Below are 13,064 nucleotides of genomic sequence, written 5' to 3'. Positions count from 1 at the left end.
ATGTTGTGAAGATTGCATTACAAAATACATGCCTCTTAAAGCACTCACTCTTGTAACAGAGAAAGTGCCAAAACAAATGACTGACACCCTACAAGATGAAATGAAATAAAGCACAACACACACACACACACACACACACACACACACACACACACACACAAAGAAACCCAATTATCACCCTGTCCTCACATACCTCAAATACTTCTGAACTCATCTTTCATACAAAGTTACTGTTCCAACTACAAATCAGTGCTGTATCCATTCAAGCTCATGGCTTTCTAATGACATTTTTGTTTTCTATCTTTATTTCTGGTATGTGTTTGGACATGATCAAGTTACAACTCTATGATGGTGTTCTGTAGTTATGTTTAGTAGTTTTCTCACTAATTCATCCAAAGTTAGTTTACCCTGGCTTCATAGTTTGTACAGACTGGAGTCTGCTTCCAGACCATCTATACTACAAAAGGAAACTTCTCTGTTGAAAAGAACAGCATTCTGCCAGTGCTGGTTTCTCATGCCTGTAATCCTAGTTACTCAGGAGGCTGAGATCGAAGGATTCCAGTTCAAAGCCAGCTCCAGCAAGAAAGTCCATGAGACCCATTTATGTCTAATTAACCATCTAAAAGCTAGAAGTGGAGCTGTGGCTCAAGTGCTAGATAGAGGACTAGCCTTGAGCAAAACACCCGTAGAGATAACACCGAAAAGGGCAAAATTCCTAGGGAATGGGAGTCAAAGAGCAAAACTACATTTCCAGTGTATCAGATATAGACATAATCTTGGTATAGAATTCTGCCCAGGTGAGCCAAAACACGACACTGGGCAATGTGCTTTTTGTGTTGTGGTTAATTTGCAATAACTGTCCTTTCTGTATCCCTTTGGAGAGTTGAAGAAAAGGACAATGCTTGGTTAAGTTGTGAATACATCCAGGATTGACAGGCACTCAGGATCAGGGTCCCTCCACTGTCAGAATTTGCAGGACGGTGACTTGTTATGTCTCCTGTGTCTCTGTACATCCGACACACCATCTGCGGGGAGTCTTCAATGACCAAACCTCCTGGCATTCTGATGCCAAAATAAAATGAAATGGGCATATTTGTGAGAGTCAGATGGGAAGCCATGAGACTTGGTTAGTTCCAGAGTTCATAAATTTATGTCAGAGCCAGAGGAGGCTCAGAAGCTCAAGTGAACCAATTTACCCTAAGTGCAAATGGCAGTTTTGTTATTTGGTGTCAAAGTTACCAGTCCCACAATGACAAGCTGCCATAACACATTTTCGTGTTCACTAAAGAACAAGAGTTTCGTCTGTTAATATTCCTTACAATGCTCCTTTTCATAATTTACAACAACTAGATGCTGATAGGTTATTTAACATTTATGAAGTTAAGATGTAATCAGAAAAACCCTGATTATCTTTACAAATAAAAAAAAGTTAAATTATTCAACTTTTTTTTTCTCGCTGTGGCTTCATTTCACAGCAGGTGCATATTTTACAACGGGGCAAGTCAATCATACAAGCCTTTTTAAAATCTTTTTTGGTTTTTTTTTTTTTGAGCTGGCTCAGGAGTAATTCTAAGAAAATAATGGGTAATTTAGTTTGATAGGTGCAGTTGCTTCAAAACACAGGTCACACTTAAAACAGTGTTTTTAAGACACTGACCATAATTCTCCTTTCTGCAAGAAGGATGGTCTTGCTTAGGTCCATAGAGGGTAAAGAAATGAAGCAGGGCACTCTTGAACAGCTCCGTACCAACTGTATGGAGATCTGACACAGGGTGCATAGTAGTTATGGTTTCAGTCTTCCTCAACAGAAGGTAGGAGTACTGTGTGTGTGTGTGTGTGTGTGTGTGTGTGTGTAGAGGCATAGGACAATGCTTTAATCTTCTTAAGAACTCGTACCCTGCTTTGACTACCAATGGGAAAATCAATAAACTATTTCTCTTAGATAAATGAATACAATAATCAATTGATCAGAAGGCAAATTAATTATAGCCCATAGGGCTTTGAAATGCAAATGAAATGACCCTGGAACTATAGTCAAGCGTGGCTCAAATGGTACAGCACCCAAAGGTGAAAGAAAATGCACAAGGCCCTAACTTCCAGCATCACTATTGGCACAAATAAATAAATATAATTAATAAACAAACAAACATGGAAAAAGACAAGTGATGATAGAAGGGCTCTGAGTTCCAGGGCTCAGAAGTCCCAGGATGCCTAAAAGCTGAATTTCACTTTTAAATGTAAAGAACTAGTATTTCATTCAAAACATTACTTGAGGCTCTCTCTGGATGCCAAGATATCTAATGTCTATAGATAGGCCATATTGTGGCTAGCTTGCTTTTAATCAAAATTTGATTAATAAAAAGAGTTTATATCCCTAAGCAATATTAATTAAAATGATTTCTCAGCAGAAACATTGTTGCCAATTCTTTAATGGACTAAAAGATAAATGTGAAAGGGAAAGCACCAGTATTTCAATATTATGCATTAAACTTAAATAACTCACCGTCCTTACAGAGAAAAAGTGCATGTTGAATACAATGACATTGTTAATTAGAACATGATTAAGGGCTAGGATAGTTCAAAATAAAGTCATCATCTTGATAAATTAGAAGGGCTCATTATTATCTTCAGAGTTTAAATAATTTTGAATGTTTAGATTCTGAAACAGCAGGGTTATCTATCTCTATTCTTTTCCTGAATAAACCATTTATACACTGTGAAGTCTTTGCTTCTTAATTTCCCATAATTTTCCAACCATTAAGACAACATATATCTTTGTTCTCCTTTAAGTAAGTCTGGACTCAATGTTCAGGGAGCTAGTAAAAGGTAAAGAAAAAAAAGAACGATTAAGAGTAAGTTGAGCTGAGCTTCACCTATAATTGTAGCTCAGTGGGATGCTGAGATCTGGAGGATGGAGGTTCAAGGTTAGCCTAAAGAGCAGAGCTTATTAGATGCCACCTTTAAAATAAATAGCACGAAGCTTAGTTGAACTCAAAATGGCCTGAGTGGTATAGCAGATTTATATGTCATCTAAGTTCAAACAATAGTGACCAGCATCTGTAGGGATCTGTAAGGATAGCATGTGTTATCATGCTATCACACTTGCTATATAACAACAGTGGAATTGATATCACTATTATTAAATCACTATTTCCATTATTACTGTATTACAAGTCTCTTATAAATGAGGATCTTGAACTTTAGAGACATTGTGAAGATGGCTCAAGGCCTCAGGAAAACTAACTAGTGGGACTCATTCCACATAGAAACCAATATTTCCTTTTGAAGATGTAAGTATGTATTCTATTTGTCTTTACAAAAGAATTTCTTTATTTTTCCTCCCTCCCTCCCTTCCTCTTTGTGTGTGTGTGTGTATGTGTGTGTGTATGTGTCTGTGTATGTGTGTGGTGTTTGTGTGTGTGGCTGAGCTAATGTAAAGACAGAAGTGGGCTTTAGTAGGAAAAAAAATTTTAAGCAGCAGGACATACAAAAATTATGTACATTTGCTGCATGATAATTTGTAGAAGCATAAACATCACTTTGTCCCTTCCTTAACTCTGAAAACATAAAGATACGCTGCTTCAATATTAGTTGATTTGCAAGTGCAAATGTTATACAAAGAGTAGAAATTTTAACATTTTTTAAAATTTTTAGTAATATTCCCACTGACATTTATCAGGTAATGACTAAGCAAAGTAAAATGGAGCAGGATCTGAGATGGGGGAAGGCTGGAGAATGCTGAAGGAAGTTTACATAGTCCCTGAATAGTCAATCTCTTTGCAGACATTTGGGAAAAGACCCCTTACCTAACTAGAATCTTCCTTCCCTTGGACCCTGCTTTTAGCAAGGCCTGTCTGTTTCTCCTGCATCTCCAGATGGGGATGAAGAGATTTTTGGTTACCAGTTCCTTCACACAGAAGGAGAGAATTGTTGGTAAGTTGGTTTTTCACTATTTCCCACAATTAATTCTTCTGGTCTTAGTCACATTTCATTCTCCAAGAATCATTTGCTTTTCACCCACATGTCTGTCTCTGTTTCTTGGTCCTGTGGGTTATGATTTCCAGAGAGTTCATGCATCTCACATCTGAAAGACTTTGGGCAATAAAATAAACGTTTTATGCAACTCAAGAGTTATGCTACAGGTAGAGATTAGAACTCATACAGTATAATTTCTGAAGAAATGAGTGAATGAATATATATTTGTCAGGCCTGGGACTTGAACTCAGGGCCTGACCACTGTCCTTGGGCTTTCTCAAGGCTAGAGCTCTACCACTGGAGCCACAGAATCATTTCCGGCTTTTTCTCTGTATGTGGTATGGAGGAATTGAACCTGTGTCTTTGTGCATGCTAGGCAAGCACTTTATCATTAGGTTAAATCCCCAGCCCGAGAGAATAATATTTTTAAAGTTCATGGTACACAGCAAACCTGGGTGCAAATCCTGACTGTAGACTTAGCCTGGGAATATTATGTCATTTCTTTGAGATCCAAATTTCCTCTTACATAGATACATTTTCTTGGAATTGGTAGAGGAAGTATTTATCAAAGTCACTGACACACAGAAGTATGGAGCAAATGCAAATTATAACAAGTCTCGTGTACAATACTCTTGATCAGTATACCAGTTAATATTTTCCTTGGGGATTCTCATATATTCTCAACCTTACCTACTTTGGCAATCATATTTATAACAATATACTAAGAGAATGTTTATTGATACCAGTGCAACTCTACCTGAACAATACAATCAAGCTTACTGCCTATGTAATTTTTCTGTTGCCAAACAACCATGTAGACCTTTTTCTCATATTAACTTTCTTGGCTAAAGTTACTGTGTTAGATAGGCCACAAAAATGCATATAAAATATCCATTAGTCAGCCACTGTTTTTGCTTGGACATTTGAGGGAAATTGGTTAAATTTATCTTTTCAGAGAATTAGTGGAGTTGCTTGATTGAGACTGTTTTTTGCTTAGCAGGTTCTTGGTTCATGGTTACTGAACTTGGTGGCATAGGAAAGTTATGCGGGAGATTTCAGATAGTCTCAGTTACAGCAGGTATGGTGGCTCTTGCTTATAATAGTAGCTATTCAGGAGGCTGAGATTCAGATCAAGGTTCAATGCTAGCCTTGGTAGAAATATTGGTTGAAATTCCATCCCCGAAATAACCAAGAAAAAGCACATTGGAGGCATGGCTCAAGTGTAGAGTATCAGCCCAACAAACACAAGGCCTTGAATTCAAATGCAAATATTACCAGTGAGGGAAAAAAATCTAGAATTTGTTTTTGTATTAGCTTTCTATGTGATTCTAACATTTGAATTTGGGAACTATGGTAATGGTTTATTTGGCCCATTATTCAGCTCTGTCTATGATTTAATCACATCAGAAAGCCAGGGAACATAAGAAATATTTAGAAAACTGATTGTGAATGCATTAACTCCCTCCACTTAGGATAAGTTTCTTTTCTATCTGCTTAAAATATATATTTGTGAATATTCTCGAACAGAAAAATAATGTCTTTTATGATCTAAATCAAAACACAGCATGAGGTACTTTCCAATAAAATCAACTGTAGATTATATACAAGTCAAAATCACTTGGCTATTTACTGACTTAGAAATACTTTTAGGCACCAGGAAAAAGTGTAAGATTTTAATCTTTCCATACATTACAGGTATCTATAATGGATTTATGCAGCAGAGACTAAGAGATTGACAGGTCTGGATATTATAGATATACTAACCATTGCTTAAATGGACACAGTTAATATGTAAGCTTTTATACATCCTTTTCTTAGTCTAAATTGGAAAGAAAAGTACCTACTAGGATTGAGGCAGGCCAGAGTGAAGGATATATTCTACAGGCGAATGTTATATGTTATTGTGCAAGGATACATTTCTTTTTTTTCTATTCTTTCCTCTTTTTCTTTTCTCTTTTGTTTTTTGTGATGGTACTAGGATTTGAACTCAGTGGTGCTTTGCCATTTTAACATTTCCAATTGTGGTCTTTTGCTAGTTAATTAAGTATCTAACAGACTTTGAACAGCAATTCTCAGATCTCAGCTCCCTGAGCAGCTAGAATTATAGGCATGTGCCACCAGTGCTCAGCAAAGATACTTTTAATGAAAATGTCTGCACTGAACATAAAACTACAATGCTGAATGCCAAGAAAAGAATCACAGCATGCTGAGAAGTTTGAAAGAACTTTTGAAAAAATTAGTAACACTCTACTACCGTAAACAGTCCTAACTTCTGATTCTTCTGCTTTGTCAGTAACATGAGCAACTGTGATTGCAGGTGTACCTACCAAGGATCAGCTTTCAATGTGAACTTTACTCAAGCGTGACACTCCAGGTTATGCAGCAAAAATGAGATTTTGTCTTCCTCATTCACTTAATACGTAAGAAAAAAATACTGCATCAATGATCCACTCGAAGGAAGACTGCAGAACTCATTGTCCAAGGTACTCTCAATCTATATGACATACAATTCTCAGTGTACAGGCATTTGTAACCTGTCACATTTGCAAAAAGGTAGTGTTTTGATGACAACAGATGTATCAACACACACATAGGTGATTTATGTGTGAAAGCATTTATAGATTCATGAGAGTGATTTGGGGTTCTTGTTTTACTCATGTTTATCTAGGAGAATGACGATGCCTTTCTGACTTACTAAACTCTCATTTTAAACAATATCTCCAATTAAGTTCCTTTAAATGAACAAAGTAGGAAGAGGAAGAAAGTGAGGGAAGAAGATGAGAAAGAAAAAGAGAGAGGGAGAGAGAGAGAGGAGAGAGCAAGAGAGAGTGAGATCAAGAGCAAGCAAGAGAGATAGAGACAGAGACAGAGACAGATTTTTTTCTCTCACCTGGTAAGGTCCATGCAACAAATATGGAATAAGACCCAATTATTGTGATATTATATGGAGGAGGTATTTTTTCTGGTGTCCAGGCTGGCATTTGGACAATGTATTCATCACTGGAGTTGCTGCCACCTCCACTTGTGGCTTCCAGCTTATACGAGTACCTAAAGAAACAAGGATGGAATTAAACTGCCCACGAGAACTGAGCAATGGCTGCTGTTTACTCTGTCCATTCTATCTTGTAAATGTGTTGACAAATAGTAAATTCTTTGTTCCCTACTCTGAAACTACATCATATACCTGATAGTTTTCCCAGCACTCCAGCATTCTTTCCAGACCATCACTATCTCTGTCAGTCCTAATTTCATGTTTAAATTTTCAATCTAAAAATTTCATATGAGTTTTCTAGAGGATGTCAGAAATGTCTTGGAGTATTCTGGTGGATTGTGGAAAGTCAAATCAATCTTCCCTGTTTTCAAATGGGATGAAGTTTAGGGTAATATGGTTAGAGGAACAGATTTTTTTAGGTTGATCTGTTATTCTCTATAACAAAATTTAACTGTGGTCCATCCCTTGAAGTGGAATATTTGTTGATATAAAGTATATTTAGTGTCTGCTGATAAATGAATGAAAATGCATCGCAATCATTTTTTTTCTTTTTTGGCAGTTGTGGAGCTTGGACTCTGGGCCTGGGCACTGCTCCTGAGCTCTTCAGCTCAAGGCTATTGCCTTACCCCTTGAGACAGCAATTGGGGATAAGAATCTCACAGTCTTTAATGCCTTAGCTGGCTTTGAACCTCGATCCTCAGATCTCAGTCTCCTGAATAGCTAGGATTATAGGAATGAACCACTGTGCCGGGCTTCAGTTTTTTTTTTTCTTTTTCTGAAAGTGCTATTATCTACACTACTAATAATAGAAAGAAATATAGAGAAAAGGAGAAAAAAGTAGTTGATATAAACACAAATTTTTATCTTTTCTTGCTGATTTAGAAATGCATGTCTGAGGTGATAATCTAATCATTATAAAAGTTGTATACTGTAAGCCTGTGTACATTTAGAATTCTCATGTTCTGCCAAGAACTGGTAGGTTCGTGCTTATAATCCTAGCTACTCAAGAGGATGCAATCTGAGGCTCACAGTAAAAGACAGCCTGGACAGGAAAGTCCTGTGGTTTAAATGTAAGGGACCAACTTTGAGCAAAAAAAAAATCTCATGGAAACCATCCAAGCTGGCAGACACACACAGAGAGAATATTCTCATGCTCTCATGTCAAATACAAGATCAATTATTTATATTTTAGGGCATTTCTTATAGCCTGAAAACCATTCAGTTAGCATTTCCATTTGTTGTGGGATGGCAAATGAGCAAGGGAATAAAATAATAATACAATAACCTGTCAGCATGATATCATTTTTTTCAGTCTTGAGAAACTGAGAAATCTTGCTGTATGACTGAGAAAGCTTTTTTTAAATTTTATATTTTATTATTGAGGTAAGGTATAAAGGGGTTACAATTACATTCTCCAGGTAGTAGGTACATTACTTCTCACACATTGATAGCCCTTCTCATGTTTTTGTCCCCATTTTCCCTCCTACCATCCCCTCCCAAGCATCTTGTTTACCCTCCTTCTCTTTCCTATTTCAAACAAACAAATAAATGTTATACAATATACCAGGTAACAAAGTCAGATACAGTAACAATATAAGATTAACAAAAGGGCAACAAAGGAGAAGACAAATAACACAGTACAGCTTTTTGTTCAGTTACCTGTTATTGGGCTCTAGGTTTGTGTCAGTAAAAACCTGTTCTTCCCTGCCTCCAAGGAAAATCACACTTCCATTGCGAATCAATCGGTATTGAGAGATTATGCCATTGGGCTTTTCTGGAGGACTCCAATATAGTTCTGCTGCGGTAGAATTGATTATAACATGGCAAGGTGTCACCCACACACCTGGAAGAACAAGATGGGGTTTTATGGGAAGGCAAAAATAAATACCTTAGCACAAGTGGCATCATTTTTTTTTAATGCAATGTGCTTTTTCTGTTGATTAAAAAAAAGTCACCATGAACCACAAAGTATATTTTATTTGCTTTGTAAATGAAACACATAATTGAGCACAAGCACATTTTTTCTTATTATTTCATTTTTGAATGATAGGTCAATAGTGGGGAAATTCTGCATTGCGGCCACCACTCTGTGTGTGGTTTCATCAGGGCCAGAGAGACATTCCACGTACTCTAAACTTTGATTCCATTGGTGAAGATGGCGTAAGAAGAAATTTTGGTAGTTATTTGTTGTAAGGGCATGACATATATCCTTCCCATCTCTTCTTGCTTGCATGGTCTCTGCTGAGAAATATGTGGTTATTCTGATTGCCTTTCCTTCGTAGGTGATTGTTCTCTCCTTGGCTGCTTTTAGGATCCTCTCTTTGGTCTCTATTGATCCTGTAAGGATTATAATGTGGTGGTGGGATGGATATCCTTTTCTGGTCAGGTCTGTTTGGGGTTCTAAAAGCTTCTTGTAGCTGGATGGATCTGCCCTTCTGGATATTTGGGAAGTTCTCTGAGATGATTCCCTGAAGTATATTTCCAATAACATTGACCTCTTTCTCCAGGCCCTTCTCAATACCAGTTAGCCTTTAATTAGGCATCCTAATTATATTTTGGACCTCCTGAAGAGTTCTTTAATATTTCCTAGATTTGGTTTGACTCATTTTTTGTTCTTTCTCTATAACAACTAGATTATCTTCAAACCCAGAGATTCCTCTTCTGCACTGTTTAACCTGCTATCAATACTTTCAACTTTATTCTTCATCTCCCTTCTTCCTGTTGCTCATTTTTGATGCCTTGCATCTCTTGTTTTCCATCATGTATGGACTTCTTTAACTCCTTGATTTCCATTTGAGTGGATAGTTCAAGAGCTTTGCTCTCATTGGACATTTGTTGGAGTTTGGTCAGCTTTTTGTTTGTGGATACTATGAATTCGTCCATTTTTCTTCGTCTAGCTTCCTCACGTTCACGTAAATCCTTTATTATGGCCTTCTTTATGGCTTCAGCACGTTTGTGTATCACCTTCTTTATGATTTCATCTCATTTAGATATGGCTTCCTCACATATATTTTTCTGTATGTTTTCAAACTTTTCATTAATCATGTTTTTCAATTCCATTTGTGTAGAAAGATCCATCGTTCTGCTGTCTTCAAGAGACACACCTTGCCCCCCAAAAAACAAACATTTTTTGAAAGTGAGAGGGTGGAAAAATGTTTATCAAGCTAAGGTCCCCATTAACAGGCTGGAGTTGCCATCCTCATATCAGTTAAAATAGACTTCAAACTCAAATTAGAAAAGACAAAGAAGATTACTACATACTAATAAAGGGATCGTTCCTCCAGGAAGACATAACCATCCTAAATATATACACACCAAATTCTGGAGCACCGAACTACATCAAGCAAACTTTACTTTCACTGAAAACATACATAGATCAAAACACAGTGATTGTTGGTGACTTTAACACACCACTCTCACCCATGGACAGATCAACCAAGCAAAACCTCAACAGAGAACCCTCAGAACTGAACAACTGTATAGACCAACCAGATCTAACAGACATCTGCAGATTATTCCACCCAGCAACATCAACATCACAATATATGTTTCTTTCAGCAGCTCATGGAACATTATCCAAAATAGACCCATTTTTAGGGCATAAAACAAACCTGTGCAGATTCAGAAACACTGAAATTATTCACTGCATTCTCAGACTACAAGGGCATCAAATTGGAACTGAACACCAATCTCCACTCTGTAACTCATGGAGATTGAACAACACATTGTTGAACCACCAATCAAGGAGATCAGAACAGAATTTCAACAGTTTATGAAAATTAACAAAAAGCAACATACAAAATACCATCTCCTTTAGGACACAGCAAAGGCAGTACTGAGAGGAAAATTTTTAGTTCTGAGTGCTTACATTAACAAATTGGAAAAAATTGCAAACCAACAATTTAATGTCGCACCTTAAGCTCTTGGAAAAAGAGCAACAAACCAATCCTAATCCCAGTAGAAGGAAGCAAATTATTAAAATCAAAGCAGAATTAAATGAATTGGAGTCCAAAAGAACTATAGAAAGAATAAACAAAACAAGGAGTTAGTTCTTTGAAAAAATTAACAAAATTGACAGACTCAGCAAATCTTACCAAAAAAAGAAGGGAGCATACCCAAATAAACAAAATCACGAATGACAATGTTAATATCATGACAGAAATTACCAAGATCCAGAGCATGATCAATGGAATACTTTTCAAACCTTTATGCCAACAAATTTGAGAATCTAGAAGAAATGATGAATTTCTATCCAATATTAACATACCCACACTGAACCAAGAAGACTTAATCCAACTAAACAGACCTATTTCAAGCACTGAAATAGAAATGGCAATAAGAGACCTTCCATCCAAGAAAAGCCCAGGGCCACATGGATTCACAGCTGAATTCTATAAGGTCTTCAAAGCAGAGCTCACACCAATATTCCTCAAGCTCTTCAATGAAATTGAAAATGAAGGCTCTTTGCCAAACTCATTCTATGAAGCCACTATAACTCTCTCTCCAAACCAGACAGAGATTCATCAAAGAAAGTGAACTATAGATCCATTTCTTCAATGAATATTGATGCAAAACTTCTCAAAAAATACTGGCCAACTATCTTTAGCAACTCCTCAAAAAAATCATACACTATGATCAAATAGGATTTATTACAGGGATGCAAAGATGGTTCAACATACACAAATCAATTAATATAATTCAACACATCAACAGGAGCAAGGACGAGAATCACATTATTGTCTCAATAGATGCAGAAAAGGCATTTGACGAGATCCAACACCCCTTTATGCTAAAAGCTCTGGAGAAACTAGGAATCCATGGAATATTCCTCAGTATAATAAAGGCTGTGTATGACAAACCCACAGCTAGTATTATACTTATTGGAAAAAAGCTAAAGCCATTTCCTCTAAAATCAGGAATGAGACAAGGATGCCCACTCTCTCCACTCCTCTTTAACATAGTACTAAAATTCCTAGCCAGAGCAATAAGGCAAGGAGCAAGCATAAAAAGGATCCAAATATCGAAAGAGGAATGATTCTGTATTTAAAGAACCCTATAGACTCCACACTCTCAAGCTGCTTGAGCTGATTCAAAACTTTGGCAAAAATTAGGTGCCTTCTTATATGCTAACAATGAGAGGAACGAGGCAACAATCAGGAAATCAGCTCCTTTTGCAATAGCCTCAAAGAAAATAAAATAAAGTACCTAGGAATTAACTTAACTAAGTACCTTTTTGATGAAAACATTCAAACCTTGAAAAAGAAAATTAATGCAGAGCTGAGGAAATGGAAAAACCTCCCATGCTCCCAGATTGGAAGAATTAACATCATGAAAATGGCAATCTTGCCAAGGGCTATCTACAAATTCGATGCAATACCCATCAGTATCCCAATGTCATTCTTTAAAGAAATGGAAGAGGCAATCCAAAATTTCATATGGAATAAAAAAAGTCCACGTGTAGCAAAAACAATTCTCAGCAGAAAGAACAGTGCAGGAGGAATTTTTACCAAACTTTAGACTCTATTACAGAGCTATAGTGACCAAAACAGCTTATTTCTGGCACAAGAACAGGCCTGAAGACCAATGGAATAGAACTGAAGACCCAGATATTAACCCCCCCCCACACACACAAAACTAGAGCCTATGAGTGTTGTCTTAATGGTAGCTTTATCCTTTGTTAGTTCTGAGCGTTCATTAGGAGATGACTCTACTACTCAGGAACTGAAAAACACTCCAGAATCCAATAAATGTTCACGGAGAACCAATGGTTAAACAATGGCAAGAGGAGGAGGAATCTAGAACATTCTGGAATGTGAGCAGACTAGCTATTTTTGCCTTTCTTTTTCCCTTTTATTGAAGCTGGAGTAAAAAAAAAATATCTGAAATTTTACCTGATTTGCTCTAAAATGACTTAGATCTTACATCTCCCTAGAAGGGTAGTTGTTCCAATAAAAGAGAATAATAATGCAACTAAAATTCTCTCAACTGTTTTAGACTAAAGGCACATAGATTTCTGTGGGGATAAAATTACACAGAACTATATTCAACTTATCATGAGGTCATAATGTGTATTATTTATTTTTTAGGCTGAAAATGG

The 13,064-nt window shown here is 36.8% G+C and overlaps 1 protein-coding gene across 1 annotated transcript in view; it reads right to left on the bottom strand.

Annotated features, from left to right (window-relative positions):
- Ush2a (usherin) overlaps positions 1–13,064 on the bottom strand; it is a 606,255-nt gene that overhangs the window by 97,898 nt on the left and 495,293 nt on the right. The window contains exons 56-57 of the mRNA XM_090341196.1: positions 8,627–8,810; positions 6,866–7,023 (exon numbers count right to left, since the gene is read on the bottom strand). Coding sequence (XP_090197322.1) covers positions 6,866–7,023; positions 8,627–8,810 — 342 coding nt within the window. The remainder of the gene's footprint in view (positions 1–6,865; positions 7,024–8,626; positions 8,811–13,064) is intronic.

Source organism: Megascapheus bottae, chromosome 10 (assembly GCF_031878675.1).
Source record: "Megascapheus bottae isolate mThoBot1 chromosome 10, mThoBot2.hap1, whole genome shotgun sequence".
In the NCBI taxonomy this organism is placed as follows: Eukaryota; Metazoa; Chordata; class Mammalia; order Rodentia; family Geomyidae; genus Megascapheus; species Megascapheus bottae.
The sequence above is the reverse complement of the archived record's forward strand: the minus strand, read 5'-3'. Positions and strand labels throughout refer to the sequence as shown.